Raw genomic sequence first — 23144 nt, 5'->3', positions numbered from 1 at the left:
GTGCTCGCGGTTGCGTAGTGCATAGCTCGCCCACCTCTGCATGGGCTTGCTTGCTGTGTGCATAACCGTTGATTGACAGCATGACAAAGCTGAAGCTCGAACTTGATTGGTCGGCAGCGACCGGCGCTTTTTGGAATAACATGGGGGTCTATGAGAGGAAGGCGGAGCTCATGAATAAATTTTCATATCGCGTCATACTAACATTATATTATAGTATCAAACTAGACTAACACATTTAAGCTTTTTTAAACAATGATACATAAATTGAAAACAAACGGAAACTCCGGACACGAGCTTTAAGGTTAGGGTAAGGGTTAGGGGTTAGAAAGGAATGGGAGTCAATGGTATGTCCCTACAATGATAGAAAAACACTGTGTGTGTGTGTGTGTGTGTGTGTGTGTGTGTGTGTGTGTGTGTGTGTGTGTGTGTGTGTGTGTGTGTGTGTGTGTGAGTGAGTGAGTGAGTGAGTGAGTGAGTGAGTGAGTGAGTGAGAGAGAGAGAGACCAAAGATTACTTTAGTATTCAAAGATGATTTTTTTCTTTCCATCTAGGCATAGCATAAAGTCTCTATGAAGCTACCTAAACTCATGATACTGATTATTATTTGGATTTAACTTAAATCAATTAAAATGTCATAATGGCAAAACAAGGTCATGTAACAGTCACAGACCAACCAGTAGGGAATCATCTCATGGTTCACTACTGCTGAGTCAAGACATGAATACTGCCTCTGCTGTAAACAATCTGGAGAAACTTCAATGTATTGAGTAGGGAACCAGACTTTTAAATTGTATTTTTTGTAAATGCAATGTCTGGAATTGTTCAGTTTGTGTATCAAACTGCAATCCCTGAACAGTTTATTTATAAAACATGAGTAAGACCTCAAATGAAGTTAGAACTTCTTGGGAGAAGGGGCTTAGATGCCAACATATTCACTTCCATTCCAATGAAAAGCTATAAAAGCAGCTTGGTAGTTTGCTAGCTAGGTAATGTGGCATAAAGGTATGATAGGCATGAGGGACAGTTGTTTCTGGAGATGAAAAGATTGGACATTGCTCATTACTTTCTAGCACTGCATCTAGTCAACCAGGAGACAATATGGTGTGAAGTCAATACACAACAGACTAAATCTATCACCATGCCATCACCTGCTGAGCAGCAAATTTCATGCGAAGAGATGCTCTGATGCAGCACACAATTAAAAACTTCTTGCTTTCTTAAAAGTTATAGTGTGGCAACCTACCTGTATCAAATTTATGGACAATGTCAATAAATTTGATATATTTGTGACTATGTGGACCTGAAAAACAGAATTTGGGAAGCAGTGCACGTACCCATTGCTGTTCTGTGTCATAAACATTTGTCTGAAACAACAGTAACAATGCTTGCATATGTACCTATTTCCTTACATTTGGTTAGCACTAGTAATTAAAAGATGACAGCTTAATTTGAGATTGCTGCTCTTCACTGGCACACAAATCTCTCTGCGGCTGCTGTGCCCAATATCACTTGGTACACAGCATCCGCAGCTTGCCAGAAATGAAAAAGTGACAGGTTTCTCTCATAAGGGATGCATTATTGATGTAGACTGGCATGGTGTGCTTGGTAGAACAGGTTATTTGTTAAACCAGCTTTGCACAGATTGTTTTTATTAAAACAGAAACTGGGAGAAAACATCTGTGGAGAAAAGTACGATATGTGTATTAGTGTGGGCAGGGGCTACAATAATCTATGAGGAATCAAACAAAAAGCAGATAAAGCTATATACCCAATATAAATATTGTGTTTGTATATACACTACCAGTCACAAATTTTATAATGCCCCAGTATTTCCAGTTTTTCACTGAAATTCAAGTAGTTCAAAGACCAATGAATAGCTTGAATTGGTACAAAGGTAAGTCGTAAACTGCCAGAAATTCTAAAAACAAAAAGGGTACCCAAAACTGAAAAATAATGTGCATTTCAGAATTATACAAAAAGGCCTTTTTCAGGGAGCAAGAAATGGTTAACAACTTATATCTGTTTTGTAGCAATCAAGGTTGATCAAACCTTGAAAGTTAGTGCTACCAAATCCTATGTTCCAACTTTTCTTGATTACTTACAACCCCTTCTGTCTGCACAAAAGTAGTGGTGGAACACATTATGGCACCATACCCTCGAAAGCATTATTTGGACAGTATTTCAATAATATATTTCTCCTATATTGTCTTCCTGTGAAATTCAGAATAGAATTTAAAATCCTTCTCCTGACATATAAAGCTCTTAACGACTGATCTCCATCATATCTTAAAGACCTGATAGTACCATATTATCCTAGCAGAACTCTTCGCTCTCAGACTGCAGGCTTACTTATTGTTCCTAGAATTTCTAAAAGTAGAATGGGAGGCAGAGCCTTCAGTTATCAGCTCCTCTCCTGTGGAACCAGCTCCCAGTTTGAGTTCTGGAGGTAGAACCTGGTCTATTTTTAAGACCAGGCTTAAAACTTTCCTTATAGTTAGGGCTGACTGGGTGACCCTGAGGGGGTCAGCTGAAGTTCACATGTGCAGGGCACCACTGACTTCTTCTTTGACGTCCCTTAGGCCCCTCTTCGATAGAGCTGGTTCCAGTGCTAGGTTGGAGCCAGAGCCTGACTTAGCACCATTTCTTTGTGTTTCCACTAACTGAGTACCAGCACCAGGCTCCAAAAATTGGTGCTTTTCAGCCACTAACTCTTTGCTGGGCCACAATTGACAACCGAGACTGTCACAGGCTGGGGGCGGGGTTACGGTGACCGACTATCAATGGTGAAAACATAGAACCGCCATTTTTAAACAGTCGAGAGAGGTGATGAGAGGTGAAACATCTTCAAGGAACTTTCTTAAAGACCAGTGGATTGATTTAAACAACGTTGGATAACCATTACCTGGATGAATGAGAACCTACACAGACATCTATATGGTTATCACTGAAATTTCCCTTGAAGAACCAATAAAACTCTTTCCTAACACGTTGTAATTAATGTGTTGATTATGTTTTGCAGCATTAATACAAATCTAAAAAACTGATTTGAATGATCAAATTAATACAATAAAGTAAAGAGTACTGGTAATCTGCAGCTATTTTTTATAATTTCAAGGTAAAATGCTGATTGTTCTGTGATTTTCCAGCTTTGCAGATGTGGAAATCCAATGCATTCATTTCTTATACACAGATTTGTTTTGGTGGTTTGTAGTTGTGCCTCAAATAAAGCAAGGCATTTAGCACTGTTGGAAATTATTGCAGGTATTTTTGGTAACATTTTCTAACATTGTATGGACAAAGCAATAATTAATCAGTTAATGGAGAAAATGATTTGTATTACAGATGATATCAACAGCATTTCTTGTTTATTTTATTTACACTGCAACCCAAATTATTATGCAAGTCAGTTTTTTAAAATATCTTTATCCAAATATGTTCCACTGATGAACAATTGTTATTAATGCAAGCCTGATAGGGCAGTTGATTATCCAAAAGCATAAAATATCTGAAGCATTTAAATTTTGAGTAATTAGTTAAAATTTAAGATACTGTGAACCAAATTATTATGCAGACATATATAAAGGTGAGTATTCTGTGTTCTGTGACCATAAGCACTAAAGATGGGAAAGAACCACCTCTGTAGTAAGGAGAAGGTTTCTATCATGAAATTTTTTGGAGAGGGATAGCAAGATTATTGGACCGTGACCATAGGACAATCAAGGTCTTTGTTTCTAATGGTGAAAAAACAAGAAAAAAACGTGGAGGCCCCAAGCAGGAAGCTAACAGCTCGAGATTTGTCAGCTTTAAAGAGAGAAATGGTCAAATAGCCTTTGAGTTCCAGTGCAAGCATCTTTTCTGCTGTTGGTCTAGGTCACACCCCAAAGACATCATGGAATCGTGTTCTTAAAACGCTTGGTAAGGTCCAAAAAGCGAAAACAAGGCCTCCACTTAAAACCACAAGGATAAAAGACTTGCTTGGTGTAAGAAGTACATGAAATTGGATATTGGACAAGTTATCTGGACTGATGAGATGCGTGCCACCCTTGATGGTCCGGACGGTTGGGCTAGAGGTTGGATAGCCGAAGGTGCCGATGCTCCACCCAGGTTGAGGCGTCAGCAAGGTGGTGGAGGTATCATAAAAAATGGCATCATAAAAAATGAACTCATTGGACCTTTCCGGGTTGCAGAAGGAGTGAAAATGTATTCTGCAAATTACTGCAAATTTCTAGGAGAAAATATGCGGGTCCCACTTGATTTCACAATTCCTGCATAAAATGAGAAAACTATATCCAATATAAATGGAGTTGTGAGTGAGTTTTTATGTGACACCCGGCCTGACGTCATCAGTTCACGCATTCACACACACACTAGAAGCACGAGCTGATGCGGAGCACGGCACTCAGACGAAAAACAAGAATGGTGAATGGTCAAAGATCACATTTACCTACGAATATTTCAGCGAGAGACCGGGCAAAACAGTACCAAGATTTACTGCTCGAAAATGGGGGAGAAACTGTTTTGCACCCCGTGCAACATCGTTCTGGAGCACCGAAGAAAATCAACCGTGTTGCAGCACTTCTAAACGACTTCTCCAGGGAGTGTGCTGTGTGAGTGCGCTGTGTGTGTGTGTGTGTGTGTGTGTGTGTGTGTGTGTGTGTGTGTGTGTGTGTGTGTGTGTGTGTGTGTGTGTGTGTAGAAGCGCACCGGGGTGTGTATGCGTGTGTGTTAAACCCCAATTACAATTTCTTAAAAAATGAATAGGGAAGTGTTTTAACTTCAGTAAGGGATGTGTGTGTCCTAGTAACAGGATGTAGGAGAAGAATCACCATTTTTTTCCAAATTCTTACATATTTCACATCTTTTTGCATATTTCACAACTATTCGCATACTTTGCAACTTTCCCGCATAAAATGGCATAAAAACCCCGCATATTTATTCGCATAATCAAGGATTTTAGCCCGCGTTTTTCTGGAGGGTCTAACTAGTCTGCAGCTCGCTGGTCTCATCCTGCAGCTCCTCCACGCCGTCCTCCTCTCAACAGACCAAATCAAGTAAGATCTGTTTAGATTATGCAGACATTCACATGATCAATATGTTAACTTTTGGCCCATTCTAAAAATCGCAAAATGTGGATCTGCTGCAGTATCTGGAGAGGTCAGAGGAACGGTTCTTGGAACAGATCAGAAGACACCAAGACGTGACCTCTGCCATGCTCCAGAACATCTAGAGGATGACTGAAAACCTTGGCTGGACAGATGGGACGCATGGTATCGATGCTGGAGTGACTGTCCCAGAAATTAACTGCATTGTCCCCTACTTCTGCCTTTTCTAGAAAAATTTATATTGTAAAATCTTTTACTTATTTAAGTTCACTTGTATTTTTATTCTTGGACTGTAGGTGAATAAAAATGTGTTTGTGATGAGAGATGTGTGTTTTGTCTATAATACAGAGACTATATTCAGTGATCAGTGCACACTTCTGTTACACACATTTTGACAGATAATCGGTTGTGCTTTTCAAGCAGATTTTAGTCGTAAACATATCAGCAACATATGCTGTTTTATTTACAGTCACACCAAGCTAGATAAACTGCACGACTGCAGAAGATACAGGGTTTCCTCCAGGATTTTTTTAAACTGTGGGAGAGGTCTGCCCGAGTGGAAAACGGGGGGGTGACGACGACGACAAATTTTGAAATGTGAAATTATGACTATTTCAAACTGAATGTTTTTCTAAATACATTATTTATTATCAGGTTTCCAGTACATTAAACAACAAACACAACGACAAATTAAAGCAGCATCTAGAAGAGGCGTCAATCTGCCAGTGTCACAGAGCTTGTGCCTTTGCTTTATCCTAGTGCTGTGGCAACAACAGTAAACAAAGAGGCAAAAAGTAAAAGGCTGTAGCAAAACTATATACAACTGTGCCCTTCTGTCTCCTCATTATCATTTCTATTGACTTGAGGGAATTACATCACGACAAAAGTCTCAAGAACATTGAGCTTGTAAGGTTACCCGAGTCTCTTCCTCTGGAACCTTTCTCTTCTTGAGAAAATAGTTTAATATACTCATCTGAAAATGTGACCAGTAAAGAGTCATGGCAGAAAATTACCTGGGCATGACCTAAGCTAACATTATGTCGTGCTGGTGAAAACGTCTATCTGAAACGTAACGGGTTTCCTCTATCAACAGAAAATTTAATTTTACAGTTAAAAAATAATCTACAACAAAATATTATCTCTCTACTGTATAACCAAAGACTCAACATGCTTTATTAGGCCTAGATTAATCTCTCTTTAACAAGTGTCAATGGTACAAAAATAAAATAAAAATAAGAATCTCTCTGAAATAATGATAATGCGTATCCTGTATTAAACAATAAATAACACATTTATCACGACTCAGGATTTTTTCTGTAGCCTAATCCATGTATATTTCGTTTTCACTGGTTTGAAAAAAACTATCAAATACAACCTAGTTTAGGTACCTTTCTTTCACCCTTTTCTCTCCCTCCACGTCGGACTGTTGTCTCTACTCTCTTCGCATTTCGCGCTCACCAGTTAGACAGGCAGGCACTGTTGCCAACTCCTCAATAAGGAAAGTCGCTATTGGCTGTCCTAAAAGTCGCTAGAAGTCGCTAAATGACGTCATCGCCTACTTTGCATGTAATTATAATCAACATTGTAGGAGAGAGGAATAACGTTGTGGAAGAGACCAAAAAGTGAATATAAAACACCCAAAATATGTTTTTTCACTAGAGGCTAAATGCTGTGGTTTATTTTAGCATGACAGTGAAGAAACATCTTCGTTTATATGACTCTGTAAGTCTGGATGGGATCTGTAGTGACTGCGCATGCGCGATTCATCTGCCATCTGGCCGCGGAATGATGTGGGTCTCCCCCTCCCCTCACTGGGACTGCTGCGGGGTTACTGGACTGACAGCCAGTGCTCTGGGAGGGGGAGAAGCTCACAGCAGCACCTGCTGCTTGTTGAAAACAGTAACTGCAGAATGAGCTGAGTTTTCCTATCAGAGTCTCCAAAATGGCAGAAAAAGTCGCTAGATTTGTCGCTAGTCGCTTTTGACAAAAAAAGTCACCAGGAGCTTTGAAAAGTCGCTAGATTTAGCGAGAAAGTCACTAAGTTGGCAACACTGCAGGCAGGTGCCAGGCAGTGACTCCGGTGTTCCGGTGTTGGTTTTTCAAAATATGGGTAGGGTATTTGCAGCGTAGCCTCACATTTCACGAAAAACACCACGTTTTGTGCCGAAATCACATTTAATACAATAATCGTCATTCATATAAACATAAAACAACATAAAATCAAGGTAAAAAAAAACAACATTATTCTGAAGGTGTGGCGGCTTTTATTTTGCCGTGGCGGTGCGCCACAATCAATTACATGTAGAGGAAACCCTGAGATATATTAGTGCAGTATGCTTACATGACGTGTCTACATACACTACACACAAAAAGTTATTCAATTTTTTGGTGAAATTCATGGAAAGTGTAGAAACTTCATGCTATGGTGATATATCATCAAAGTAGGACATTTAAGTAGAAGCATGCAATAATGATTTCCTCATCTCAAACAATTTATTGGATCAAAAGCTGACATTAGTGGTGGGAATATCACAATAAATAAACACGCTCCGCTTAAAACATCCCCTGCCTTATATATAGTGCCTCTAAGTGCAAGAAATAATAATATATACTGGACGATACACCTACAAAATGATACATCTTCACTACAATAAAAACAATCAAGTCAAGGTCATACACCAAAAAAGGCAGATCTACATTATGCACAGGTGGCGTTGGTGCAATATGCATGAAATCCTTCAGGTAGTTTCTGACATATGCTCCAGAAACAGACTCAAAAAATATTTGAAGTGCCTCACAATGACCTTGAAAATAAGGTCAAGCACCCCAAAAGGCACATCTACATTACCAACAGGCTTAGTGTGCGCAATATGAGTGAAATCCCTCAACTAGTTTCTGAGATATGATCCGGAAACCAAAAAATATTTGAAGTGCCTAACTATGACCTTGAAAATGAGGTCAAGGTCATGCACCCCAAAAGGCACATCTATACTATATAGAGATGGCCTGGGTGCAATATGATTGAAATCCCTCAAGTAGTTTCTGAGATATGCTCCAGAAACGAAATGTGGACATACGGACGGACGGACGGACGGACGGACGAACGGACGTGCCCACGCCTTTTATCCCCCTCCGTGCCTACGGCCGGCGGGGGATAAAAATGTCTCATGACTATTTGGACAGAACAGCAGCCTTCAGCTGAAATCCAGTATCATTGTGTCCCACCAGTAGCGTGATCGCGGATGTTCCCAGACAGCAGCTGATCTCTGCCTCATAATTAGCCTTAAGACCATCTATAAAGATAGACAGATACTATCATCAATTTATTGCGTTTGTTTAAATGCTATGTAATTGATGCAAGCGTAGTCGAAGCTAAGTAGCTAAGCTAACACCAGGGTTTCTGCAGAAATCAGCCAGTCAAATTTAAAGCTTTTAATGCCATTTTAATGCCACAAATTACATGAGGTTTTTTTTTTTGGAAAAGATGATTTTTATATGAAAATTGTCCCTATATTTGACCACCCATGGGCTGCAGTCATTCTCTGAATTCCACGTTTTCTAGCCATTTTTGCATTTCCCAGCTCTCCTCCACCAGGTCTAGCCTGTCGGTACCCATCCGGCCGGTGCAATTATCGCAGTGGTTCAGCATGTTTACACAGATGCACATATCTGACGAATCACAGTCTATAATTCTATATTATTATTATTATCAAATATTTTTCTTAAAAACTGCAGAAACTATTTTTAATGCCACTGAGAATCAAATTTAAGGATTTTTAATGCCATTTAAGGACTTAAATTTCGCAAAATCAATTTAATGACTATTAATGCTTTTTAATGCCCTGCAGAAACCCTGTAACACGAACACATTCACTGTTACGAATCAACATCTCCCGTCTTCTCAAACATAGTCGGTGTTGCTTGACTAGGCTGTAGACAGGTAGCCATTAACAGTTTACTTGTTTCTAGATGGCGATGCAAGCTTGCAAAGTCAAGAACGGCACTTGCAAGTCTACGGTGTGCCAATGTTGCTGAGCGGCTACACATGCTCCTTATCAATGGAAGAGCAAACTGTTTCTTAAGAGGCACGAGATTTGAACCAACTGAGCAACAGCACCAAACAAGCACCGAACTAGAACCTGGTTCTTTTTGATCAAAAGAGGGAATTAGCTCTGCCCCTAGTTCTGCTGCTATAACCCTGGCTGCTGGGGGACTTCTCTGGATGCACTGAGCCCTTATTGCATTGCATTCACTCTGTTTCTCCCTGTGTTCTTTCTCTAAGTGTCCCTGGTCCCAGAGCTGGATGCTTCAGTTCTGTGGTTGCTGTCCCACCAACTGGTCTAGTCTTCATCATGTCCACTGTGGGATGCTGCTGCTGACCTTCCTCCAGTCCACTGCTTCCAGCTGCCCATTCCCACCAGTCTATACTTGAGTTGAAACAACTAATCGATTATAATCGATTATAGTTGTCAACTATTTTGGTCATCGATTAGTAGGTTAATAAGTCTATTTTTTACCTAACTGGCATGTTTCGCGCATATTTTAAGCCAGCCTGTAATCGTGATGACCAGGTGTGGCAGTCATCCAGTGTAGGTTTTACGCAACCAGAACTGCAGGAGAAGAAGCAAACAACCAATAGGTTGCATTGCTTTAGGTCATGTGATGTTCACTCAGCGTCATAGACTCACGCTCAGCGGCTGTGCACTCACTGGGAAAGTCCGACAGGAGGTCCTCACATACTTCGGTGAGAAGCCAGTTTCCAAGGGAGAAAATCCATTACAGGGCTGCACAGTGCCGTAGTGGTTAGCACTTTCGCCTTGCAGCAAGAAGATCCCCGGTTCACGTCCCGGCCTGGGCCTGGGATCTTTCTGCATGGAGTTTGCATGTTCTCCCTGTGCATGCGTGGGTTTTCTCCGGGTACTCCGGCTTCCTCCCACAGTCCAAAAATATGCTGAGGTTAATTGGTAACTCTAAATTGCCTGTAGGTGTGAATGCGAGAGTGATTGTCTGTCTGTCTGTATATGTAGCCCTGCGACAGACTGGCGACCTGTTCAGGGGTCCCCTGCCTTCGCCCGAATCAGCTGGGATACGTGTGTGTGTGTGGGTGTGTGTATGTGTGTGTGTCCCCACGACACTAGTGAGGATAAAGCGGTGTATACAGAATGAATCCGTTACAGTGGTGGAAGTCAAATGAGGTGAAATACCCCCTTTATCAAGGTTAGCAAAGTCCTACATCTGTATACCAAGCACTACTACACCAGCAGAGTGGCTATTTTCTGTAGCAGGGAATATAGTCTCTAAAAAAGAGAGCTGGCCTTAGCCCAGAGCATGTGAACATGCAAACATTTTTGCACTGCAAAGCAACGTTCATGATTCATTCGTTAGACTGTTTACATTGTAAAATGCACTTGTTTTCTCTAAATATTCAGTTTTTTTTAAACTCTAAAAAATGTGACTTCCATTTAAGGATCCTGAAATGGCACTTTAAGTATTGTTTACAGTTTCACAGCATGTTAATAAGTTATAAAACTTGTTCTCAGGTGAAATCTGTTTTTTTTAAATAAAATGCAATTAACAGCAAAATTATTTTTATTTTCTTTCTGTTCTCAAATTACTACCTTAAATTTAGTTCACTACTTTTGGAGCCCTTACTTGTGATATTATTGTAGTATAACTTAAAATACATGGGTGCCGAGAAAATGCTTCTCTACAAGAAAGATGTTTTTAAAGTATAAATGTTGCCTTGGTGAAACTTCATTTAAGATCTTGTGATGTTGGATGGTTGTATGAGTATGTATGTGTTGAGTCCGCGTTTTGATTGCTGCTAATTGAGACATACTAAAATCCAACTCTGGATAGTTTTTGAAGAATTTAGGACATTGTAACATGGTTAAAAGCTCTTAAAATGTACGTGGAATGACATAGGCACTTTATTAAATTCACATTTAATTAAAAGATTAGAAGTTATGAATAATTAAATAATGTAACTGTAAAAATTCATCAAAAAAATGTACATTACGGTAATGAAAAAAAATTTAACGGTAATGAATAACAATGTTTCGGAAATGAACACTTCAAACTTAACTACTTTAATTAAACAGTAAACAATAAACAGTTCTATTTAAACTATTTTATTTCTACTTGTATGTATGCATGTTGTTATTTTCATTGTTTTAACACCCCCCCCCGAACGTGAAATGTTTAAGTCTAAGTCCTGAATATAAATATCATCACAACGTGCGAGTCTATATCATTTTGCTAAACTTTCAGATCCAAATTTAATGTTGTTTTCGTAAAAACAGGCAGTCAGGGGTGAAGAGACATTCCCATGTATATATGCATTTAAAAACCTGTATCTGAAACATGTTCATGATCAAACCTTTTTGACCCATAAAAATATTAATTTCATGTCCAATTTACCTTCTTTTCCTCCTATGTCCAATTCTTCAACCCTCACTATGTACAGGCATGTCACTGGGAAATTACCAAATAAGTGAATCCTTGGAAGCGAGGGAGAGGAGCGACCGAGCCGGGGGGAGGGTTTGCAAGAAACTTTTGAAATTTAAAGGCTGAAATGGAGCATTCTGGTGAACTCTGACACCTAGAATTCTTTAAACATGAAGGCTTAAAAAAATGTCTGTATGGGACCTTCTCGGCACTAGGAACTTGAGGGGCAATGCCACTGGGTTGTTGCACGTACACACTACTGATCCCGTATGTTTGGTCCTGTTGTCACATCTCTTTCCTCCGCCGGGTGAAAAAATTGCTGGCCATTTGATGGTTAGAATGCTTTTTGTACAATTTTCTGGCATGATTTTTTATTTTCATGTGGTCTATCAGCGCTTGGCATCCTCTGTCACTATATTTTGTCTCATCGTATGTGAACACGATGTACGCCAAAGGAAACATTACAAGCCAGCGCACTGTTGACAACTACGTGCGATCCAACCCTATACCCCTTACACCCCATATTTTTTTCTCATCCAATTTGGGCGATTCACGTTGGGTCTCAAAATTGATACCTCGATATGCGAATTTTCGCGTATCCGCGACCAAATAACATGCCTGTATGTACCATACCTCACAACTGTAGCATAAACTCAACAAAAACCTCCTCTTTCTTGCTTTTCCTGATTGCAAATGACTCGCCTTGTGGCACACCGTTCAGAGATTTCACGCAGTAAAAATAGCATGCTTTTCTGTGATTGGCCAAGAGCGGGTCATGACCCGGGCACGTGATCAAGATTCTGGTGGCTCCAACTATTTCCGACGCCTGCCGAGAGAAAACGTTTGTTTTTCTTATATTATCGCTCGGGCGTTTTCATGAAAAAGTAAGTCGAACCCTTTTTTGTTGTTTTTTACAAGAAAAATATAGTGCCACTGTGGCTCACACGGTTCAGAATGACTGCGCCATCCAGCAAAACGATGCGCCAATGGCGTGGCGATTGGCTAGCACAAGCCTAGCTGAAGGAGGGATTTTGTTTATGTTTTGGATAGCTCTTTTATTTTTGTTGTAGCTGTTCGAATTTTCTCTCCATTTTTTTCTTTGCTTCTGCAGCTATCTGGGTGTCAGGTCTGCTGCTGCCTTCAGCAACCCTTTTTCCTTGCGTTTTTGATATCTGTTAAATGAGAAGTATCCATTAAAAAGTGCAATGGTGTGTGTGTGTGTGGGACTGTTCTTAAGCTGTTTTCACTTGATCAGCAGTTGGCGCTTCGCTCACCACTAGGTAGAGATCAACAAAGTGTTTTTACTGCTGATCACGTGAAGGCAGTTTTGCAGTCACACACACAGATTCACAAATGTGTGTTCTGCTGTTCTCTTTCCCTTACTTAGGCCTACCATTCTCTTTCTTTTTTTCTATACGATATAAATTTTGTCTGTTTCTCCACCCTAGCTCTTGATGCAGCTCTCTTATTTCACTTTCTTTTGTTCTTGAGGAATTTAGGTTGGCTTAAGTCAGTAAAACAATATGGACAATAATAAACACTTTAATCATTGTGTAATAACAAAATTTATGAATAGTTTATGTATTCTAAATGTTTTCTTATTTTTTTAAAGAAACTGTTCATTACCGTAATCTTATCTTTCATTACCGCAACAGGCCTCCACATTACACGGTAATGAAAGCTACGTGTTACGGTAATGAATGACATTTACCTAAACTAGCTTAAAATGGCAGTATGCTATAATGCCTCAGCAAAAAAATTTTAACCAGCAGTGTCAGCTCTCTACTACTTTCTTTACAGTAAACTATCTAATAGAAAACTTTTTAAGAACATGAAATATTACACATTACGGTAATGATCACTTATGGTGTGGAAGGAGACAGATGTAACGATAAACTTAACGATTACCAACATCAAACAATGCCAAACAATCTTACTTTGTAGCCATCTTTCCTCTTGTGTTCTTTGTGATGCATTATGGGTAAGAATAACTTTATTTAAAATAACACTGTGATTATGACAGGGCCATGAACAAGGTGTAACGGTAATGAAAGCTGCATGTTAGGACACTCCTTTTTCCTCAAATATTTTTTTAAACAACTTAGGTAACCATTATAGCTTATCATAATCTGCTAAATAATATCGTTTTAAACAGATTTATATAATTTTCTGTAAAATTGCTTGAATATTCATGATGCTACATTGAGGTGAAACCATTAAATTTTTCACTGGATGCATTACGGTAATGAATATAAAGCTCCAAAATCAGTTAAAAAACAAAAAAATACAATTTTGGCAACAAATTATGGACAATGCCACGTAACAGATGTAATGATCTTTCAATAAAAATTCAATATTTCAGGTTACAGGTCAAGTATGTCCTTAAAATCTTTGAAGACATAGCTTAGGTTGACTTAATGAGAATCACCCATAAACCGATTAATCGAAAAAAATAATCGACCGATTAATCGATTATCAAAATAATCGTTAGTTGCAGCCCTAGTCTATACTCTGCATTACCCTCACTATACTTGATATGCTCATCTACATACTCTTTGCATCTTAAAACCAGCTATATAGGTAGTATATTTAATGCCAGAGCCGTACACCATAACAGTAAACTATGAATCAGTTTCAGTGTTAGCCAGCCAGCAGCAGAAGGGTCCCCCTACATAAAGAGCCGGGTTCTGCTCAAAGTTTCTTCCCCTTAAAAGGGTGTTTTTCTTGCCACTGCTGCCTTTGGGCTTGCTCTGGGGGTTCAGGGTTCTGTAAAGCGTCTTAAGACAATCTGAACTATATAAATAAAATTGAATTGAATTGAATTATTGTACTGCAAAACATAGTATGTTGCTGCAAAAATGGTGAGGAAAAGACAATTAACAATAAAAGAGAGACAGATCATAACACGTAAAAACGTACATCTTTCCTACAGAGAAATTACGAACAAAGTCAAAGTGTCAGTGAGTCCAGTTTTCTTCACCATCAAAAAGATCTCAGAAACTGGGGAAACTCTGACTGGAAGAAGCCTGGAAGACCCAAAGCCAAAACAGAATCAGAAGATAAGTTTTTAAGAGTCAACAGTTGGTAATAGGAGCTCACAGGACAACAGCTTCTAGCACAGATTAATAGTGGTCATAGTAAGAAGTCTCAGGTTCAACTGTGAAGAGAAGACTTGGAGTTGCAGGTTTGACAGGTTGAGCTGCAGCAAGAAAAGCCATTGCTCAGACGTCAGAATAAGAAAAAGAGGCTTGCCTGGGCCATGAAACACCACCAATGGACTACTGAAGACTGGAAGAGGTATCATGGACTTATGGATCTAAATCTGAAATCTTTAGTTCATCATGCAGGATGTTTGTATGCTGTCAAGTAGGGCTGGGCGATATGACGATAGATATCGTCTGGACGATAGAAAATGTCTATCGTATTATATGAAGATCCTATCGTTTATATCGCAGTGTTGCAAAACACACTTTACGGCAGTATTTTACGTCAGGTGACGTAAAATACTGCCGTAAAGTGTGCCCAGGCACGCAGCAGTGTTGCCAACTTAGCGACTTTCTCGCTAAATCTAGTGACTTTCCAAAGCGCCCTAGCGACTTTTTTTTTGTCAAAAGCGACTAGTGACAAATCTAGCGACTTTTTGTGCCGATTTGGAGACTCTGACAGGAAAACTCGGATCATTCTGCAGTTACTGTCCTCAACAAGCAGCAGGTGCTGCTGTGAGCTCCTCCCTGTCCCAAAGCACAGGCTGTCAGTCCAGTAACCCCGCAGCAGTCCCAGTGTCTGATTAGAGGAGACCCACATCACTCCGCGGCCAGGCAACAGATGAATCGCGCATGTGCAAAGTCACTACAGATCCCATCCAGACTTACAGAGCGGAATATAAATGAAAATGTTTTCTTCACTGTCATACTAAAATAATCCACAACATTTAGCCTCTAGTTCAAAAACATATTTTGGGTGCTTTATACTCACTTTTTGGTCCTTTCCACAACGTTATTCCTCTCTCCTACAACGTTCATTACAATTACATGCAAACTGGCACGCGGCTAAAACATAAATGGCTATGGAGGAAGACGATGGACTCGACTCAGAAGAACAATCTAAACAACAAAATGATGAACAACCAGCTCAAACCGACGAGCTTGAGCGTAAAAGAGGGGGAACTTCTGTCATATGGCGGTGGTTTGGATTTAAAAAGACCGACAAGGATCAGACTACGTACTTTGTAAGGTATGCCGCTGCCCGGTCCCATTCATTCATTGAATTTACCAAAAATATGCTATATTGTGATGTATATCGTATCGGGATATAAAATAAGCTATATTGGGATATAAAATTTTGGTCATATCACCCAGCCCTACTGTCAAGTAGGAGAAAGGACGGTTCCTCAGTGTGTGACATCAACTGTCAAACATGGAGGAGGAAATGTGATGGTCTGGGGCTGTTTTTCTGGATCCAGGGTCGGTGACTTGTACAGAATGAGAGGAACCCTGAACCCAAACGTCTACCGCAGCATTCTGCAGCTCCATGCAGAACCCTCTGGTATGTTCTAGTTGGTCAGGGGTTCATCCTACAGCAAGATAATGACCCAAAACATCAGTCCAAGCTATGTAAGAACTACTTAAGGAAAAACAAACAAGATGATGAGCTTGGAAATGTGGAGTGGAAGCTCAGTCTTCAGACTTAAAGCCCATGGAGCTGGTTTGAGATGAACTGAACAGAAGACTGAAAGCAAAGCAACCTACAAGAACCACACTCTGACCATTCAGTAAAGCAAGCAACCCTACAAGGAAAGAGAATGCAACCACACTGGAACTAAGCTAACCAGGTCTCAGGTATGGCCTCCATCAAGGCATTTATCCTCATGACACATTAATAACTAGAACAGCCAAAAGTATTCCTAGCAGTTAAATCTTCTGGACCTAGCAACAGAATATTGTTCTAATGTTAGTTCTGCAATGAAAATATAAATTCACAACATCAGCATTGAAAGTAAGGCTGAAAATTCTGACTTTGATATGATACCAGTAGTGGTGCAACGGATCACTAAACTCACGGATCGCATCGGTCCTCGGATCAAGAGTCACAGATCGGATCATTTTTCGGATCAGCAAAAATAAAAACAAAAAAAAACAAATAACATAACAAAACATTTGTCTGTTTATTATTAGATGTCACTTCAAATGTGTGGGTGTGTGGATGTGTTTCTACTGTCATATGGCTTTCTTATGCCACAGTGCCTACATACCATCGCGGTTTTGTCCACTGACCTCTTTCCTTCGTCGTCATATTTGACAGGGAAACCAAAATGCTCCCATAGAGGGGATTTAAGTGTCGCGGGGCGTTCAAGCTCCTCTTTTCCTCCACTCGCCATGTCTGCTCTCTTCCTTTCCACAACCTGCGTGCGGACGGAGCAAAACTCTTTTTTTTGTTTTTTTCCAGAAATCGATCCGCGGGTCATGTGTGTGCCAAACCGATGACGTCGATCCAAATGGATCACGGATCAATGATGATCCGTTGCACCACTAGATACCAGTATAAATAAATCGATACTTGAAACTGAAATGATACAACAGCAGAAACCTAAAATATCAGGGAGTAAAAAAAATCCTGAAAAAACATGAAACTGATTTTCTAGCTTGGCTAGTCAGGTCTGTCAGTCCCAGTCCATTCAGCTCACCCCACCTGCTTAGTCCAGTCCATCAGTTGCTAGGCTGTATTAAAAAGCACTGCTACGGATTGGGGAGTACTGGTGTGGGAAATGTATACACACGTGGACAAAATTGTTGGTACCCCTCAGTTAAAGAAGGAAAAACCCACAATTCTCACTGAAATCACTTGAAACTCACAAAAGTAACAATAAATAAAAATTTATTGAAAATTAAATAATCAAAAACAGCCATTACTTTTGAATTGTTGATTAACATAATTATTTAAAAAAACAAACTAATGAAACAGGCCTGGACAAAAATGATGGTACCTCTATAAAAGATTGAAAACTATTTGACCAGAGTGACATGATTAACTCAGGTGTGTCATTTAATTGACATCACAGGTGTTTCCAAACTCATAATCAGTCAGTCTGCCTATTTAAAGGGAGACAAGTAGTCACCCTGCTGTTTGGTGAAAAGCTGTGTACCACACTGAACATGGACAACAGAAAGCGAAGGAGAGAATTGTCCCAGGACATCCGAAAAAAAATTATAGACAAACATCTTAAAGGTAAAGGCTATAAGACCATCTCTAAACAGCTTGAAGTTCCTGTGACAACAGTGGCTCATATTATTCAGAAGTTCAAGACCCACGGGACAGTAGCCAACCTCCCTGGACGTGGCCGCAAGAGGAAAATTGATGACAAATTGAAGAGACGGATCGTTCGAATTGTATCCAAAGAGCCCAGAGCAACCTCCAAAGAAATTAAAGGTGAACTCCAAGGCCAAAGTACATCAGTGTCAGATCGCACCATTCGTCGTTGTTTGAGCCAAAGTGGACTTCATGGGAGACGACCAAGGAGGACACCACTGCTGAAAAAAACTCATAAAAAAGCGAGACTGGAATTTGCAAAAATGCATGTTGACAAGCCACAAAGCTTCTGGGAGAATGTCCTTTGGACAGATGAGACCAAACTGGAGCTTTTTGGTAAGGCACATCAACTCTATGTTCATAGACTCAAAAACCAAGCATACGAAGAAAAGAACACTGTCCCTACGGTGAAACATGGAGGAGGCTCAGTAATGTTTTGGGGCTGCTTTGCTGCATCTGGCACAGGGTGTCTTGAAAGCGTGCAAGGTACGATGAAATCTGAAGACTATCAAGGCATTCTGGAGAGAAATGTGCTGCCTAGTGTCAGAAAGCTTGGTCTCAGTCGCAGGTCATGGGTCTTCCAACAGGACAACGATCCAAAACACACAGCCAAAAACACCCAAGAATGGCTGAGAGAAAAGCGTTGGACTATTCTAAAGTGGCCTTCTATGAGCCCAGATCTGAATCCCATTGAACATATGTGGAAGGAGCTGAAACATGCCATTTGGAGAAGACACCCATCAAACCTGAGACAACTGGAGCTGTTTGCTCATGAGGAGTGGGCCAAAATACCTGTTGACAGCTGCAGAACGCTCATTGACAAATACAGAAATCGTTTAATTGCAGTGATTGCCTCAAAAGGTTGTGCAACAAAATATTAAGTTATGGGTACCATCATTTTTGTCCAGCCCTATTTCATTAGTTTGTTTTTTTAAATAATTATGTTAATCAACAATTCAAAAGTGATGGCTGATTTTGATTATTTAATTTTCAATATATTTTTATTTATTGTTACTTTTGTGAGTTTCAAGTGATTTTAGTGAGAATTGTGGGTTTTTCCTTCTTTAACTGAGGGGTACCAACAATTTTGTCCACGTGTGTACACCGCTTTATCCTCACTATCGTCGCAGGGTGCTGGAGCCTATCCCAGCTGACTCGGGCGAAGGCAGGGGACACCCTGGACAGGTCGCCAGTCTATCGCAGGGCTACATATACAGGCAGACAATCACACACACATTCACCCCTAGGGGCAATTCAGCATATTTTTGGACTGTGGGAGGAAGCCGGAGTACCCAGAGAAAACCCACGCATGCACAGGGAGAACATGCAAACTCCATGCAGAAAGATCCCAGGAAAGCCGGGATTTGAACCGGGGATCTTCTTGCTGCAAGGCGAAAGTGCTAACCACTACGGCACTGTGCAGCCCCGAAATGCCAGTGGTGGGTCTTGAACCTGCTACCTTCCACTTGGTAGGCTCTCTTCTTATCCCCTGAGCTACTCGCTCAGATTGTAACTGAAATTCCTTTTTATTAAAAACTAAGAAAGAACCATGGCACACATTTTAATCAGACATTCTGGCTCTTTTGCAGGATTTCAACTTGCTTAAAGACACTGTGGTGGAACTGAAATCCACAGGAGCCTCTTGGACTGACCAGTCTATTCCTGCTCTTCACATTAATAACACTATTGTAATAAACATTTCTGACATCAACGTAGATGGCAGTTTTTGAGAGAGTCTGTTATTCATTTTATTTTAACTTTTAAATTCAATTTGACTAAATGGAAAACTTGAATATACTGTCAGAGTGCAGACTCTGCTGAGACTTTTGTTTTCAGTCTAAATTAGTGTGTTGCTGTAGCGTGCAGGCTGATAATCCTTGTTGGAGCTTTATCACATTAAGTGCCAGATTTACAGTCAGTCATCTGGGCTTATTTCCATGCTTGATAATTTTTTTTTGTTGTTGTTGTTACATGATCACTTTCTCACACAGTTATGTATGTTTTTGACAAGAAATTGATACATTTAGAGCATTAATATTGTATTATTGCAAAAAAATGTATTCATGTTAAACAGTGTTTCATCAACTGAAAACACATTTTTGGCACGTCTATGCTTAGCATTTTGTAGTAATTCAAATTATTATTGACAGAAACTGTTCATGTCATGGCCATGTTGACCGTTACCAGTACTGACTGAGTAATAAAGTGATCATTCTAACTGGTGTTGCTGTCCTGCACACTGACCGTCTGACATTTTTGCAGTTTTCAAGCTATAATTTGGTCAATGTTAGCATTGTGAATGCGGCGCTTTCGTACAGAGATGCTTCCACATTGGTCAGTTGGTAAAAAATATAAAGCCGAGTTTATACGAGTTCTTTGAAAAAGTCAGTGTGTCTGTCGGTAAGATGCTTCTCCAATTTGGACGGAACAGTTTCCTCGGACCGCGTAACTTTAAAGCATGTCCTGCAAACGGGTTTTGGGGCTTTACAAGGGCTTTCCCTCTGAGTCGCCTACTTAAATAATAAAATTCCAGCTTTCATTGAATGTGCCTGCCTTTTCCACAACTGTGGACGCCCAGCATCAGTGCTTGCATTTGCAGTCATGCTTTTTGGCTCTGAAAGCTGCTGGAGACAAAAAAAAAACTGTTGAAATACCCGCTTTTCCTGCAGGGAAACACAACTGCAAACACACACATGGACTGGCCCACTGTACACATCCACATTCATGACAAGAAATGCTGCTCTTAGAAAAGACTGCTAATCAAATAAAGCATCAATACTCATAAAATAGTAATTACTATTGTTTTCAACAGTAAGGTATTGCAGTACTTTTGTAGTATCCATATACTGTGCAACACTACCACGAACCGAGCTGTCAGCCTGTAAAACCTCCTCCTCTATCAACAGCTGGTGTATTCCTGCAAAACTTACAGCTAGTTACCATACATAGTTTACACTTTATGAAGCGCCCATCCAATTTCTGCCTTAATTATTTAATTGCTACAAATAGTCCAGGTCTGAGCATGTGCTGGAGTAAAACATAAATATAGCAAAGCAGTCACCAAACCACGTTATCTGGTACAAACTGGACGCTGCAATTACACTTTTCCATCTTGGGGATTTTAAAGAAATTAAAATATACACTGAGACTCCATTAATTTTAGAAGTGAGATAGAATGCAACAGAAAAATCGTCTCACAGGGTATGGTGTGCAACATCAGCGTGCGATTGTATGAAACACTCGAACACACCATGAGCAAAGAAGGGTGGGTGTCAAGGCCTTACCCAGATATTTGATGGTGAATCCCCGAGGCGGATTGAGAGACCTCCGCATCCAGCCCTCCCTCAGCACCTCCAAGTGATCCTCCTTCCCTTGTATTAGCAACACATGCTCGTCTATCCATCCCAGAAAGAAGGTCTCGGATACAGCCTCGGTAATCCGCTGGTTCCATACATGCTGCTGGGTGTTTTCTGCTTTGAAATCGGCAAAAATCTCATAGCCGGTGTGGTGTCTCGGCAGCTCATCGCTCTCTGACACCCTGGCCGCCCCTACCGCCTCCCCAGCCCCGACCCTAGACAGAACGATAGCCAAGGAATGGGGCGCTATCTGCAGGAAAGACTCCATTGTCGCGTCGGCCTTCTAGCAGGCTGTCGAATGCAGTATAATCATTATATTTATCTCAAACGCCGTCAGACTTAATAGGAAACAAACAATTCATGTTAGCTAACAGCGCAGCTACGTTAAGCGGCAGCCGCATCGTCTACAATTGTATTTCTATGAAGCTAGCCTGCTAGCTCCCGTTCGTTGCTTAGCCTTACATGGAATCCATTCCTACACCTTTCAGGTGCATCTCCTTCTCCCGACGTAATATATCGTCCCGTCACCGGACCCGGTATTTAGTGAAGATTCATCTCAAGCCCTGTCGACTTCAAACAAGAGATGACATCCGTAATTTTCGATGTAAAGTTCGTTAATATGTCGGGAACTATGAATATAGCTAGCTAGCTAGCTGCCTGCTACCGTGTTAATGAATTCACCAAGGCAACAGATGCGGTGAGCCTCTTCTCCTTTCGTCACCAGGCAGCAACGCAGTCTCATGGGACACTTTTTGCCACCACTCGCGATTAATGAGTGGGTAAGATATTCAGCCGCTGGAGGATTGTGTCGTGTCTCGCGTCTTGCTCGCTTCGATATAAACCGTAAGCACTAAGCACACAGTAGGATGCAGGACTGCATAATCCAGGTATGGTGATGGCATGCGACGTCCAGAGTAGCGTCAGGAGAACGTTCACAATATGGGAAATACAGTCTTCCGGCTAAATTGTCAAGTTAAGATTTTCAGTGCTGCTGTAATGCCAATGGAAAGTAAAGCAGCACGTTTATGCTGTTTATATGTTAATAAACCATTCATATTACAAACTATTCATCAAAACTATTAATATATATATTAATAGTTTTGATGCCTTCAGTGAGAATCTACAATATAAATAGTCACAAATATAAAGAAATATGTTTTATATTTCTTTATATTCGTATATATATATATATATATATATATATATATACGAATATAAAGATATATATATATGTGTGTGTGTGTGTGTGTGTGTTTTATATTTCTTTATATTTGTATACATATATATAAACATTTTTTCTTTATATTCATGACTATTTACATTGTAGATTCTCACTGAAGGCATCAAAACTATTAATGCACACTTGCGGAATTATATATATATATATATACTGCACCTGTAGTTCTAGTTCTAAAATCAAAGCCCCTTTTCTATCATATTCTTACTGTTGCTGAAAAATGCGGTGGTTCACCACTACCATCGGCTTCCGGTGTACCTGAAGTTGTTTCACATAAACTCAAACTTGACATGTCATTTAAGATATGCATGCACAGGAAAACTTATTTGATATAATGGGTTTGACTTTAAATCTGTGCATAGAGACTGATTGATTAACAGGTACACCACTCAAACTGTCAAGTCACTGTTTGGGGGATGCAACACTTGAGGACTTCAGTGCTCTTTTGAGGCATGTGAACCAAACTCAGGCTTTGTCTTGTGAAATGATCTAAGTAGGTTCTGATGCAGACCTTAATCCAGGAATCCCCAAATTTCAGACATGTGATGCCAGATAAAATACATCAGCTTCTGGTGTGCCTCTTTTTTTTTTTAAATGCAAAGAAACGGTCTTCACTCTGTAAGAACATTAACATTCTTACTATATACTACAATATAGTATTAAGAAAGATCCTCAAGACACATTGGCCAGATAGCA

The 23144-nt window shown here is 40.1% G+C and overlaps 1 protein-coding gene across 1 annotated transcript in view; it reads right to left on the bottom strand.

The window, feature by feature from the left end:
- LOC110972451 (storkhead-box protein 2-like) overlaps positions 1–22152 on the bottom strand; it is a 226445-nt gene extending 204293 nt beyond the window's left edge. The window contains exon 1 of the mRNA XM_051954050.1: positions 21140–22152. Within this exon, the coding sequence (XP_051810010.1) occupies positions 21140–21479 (340 nt within the window). The 5' untranslated portion in view covers positions 21480–22152. The remainder of the gene's footprint in view (positions 1–21139) is intronic.
- Between the last annotated feature and the right edge of the window lie 992 nt (positions 22153–23144).

Source organism: Acanthochromis polyacanthus, chromosome 10 (genome assembly GCF_021347895.1).
Source record: "Acanthochromis polyacanthus isolate Apoly-LR-REF ecotype Palm Island chromosome 10, KAUST_Apoly_ChrSc, whole genome shotgun sequence".
Classification (NCBI taxonomy): Eukaryota; Metazoa; Chordata; class Actinopteri; family Pomacentridae; genus Acanthochromis; species Acanthochromis polyacanthus.
This window is presented reverse-complemented; position numbering and strand designations above follow the sequence as displayed.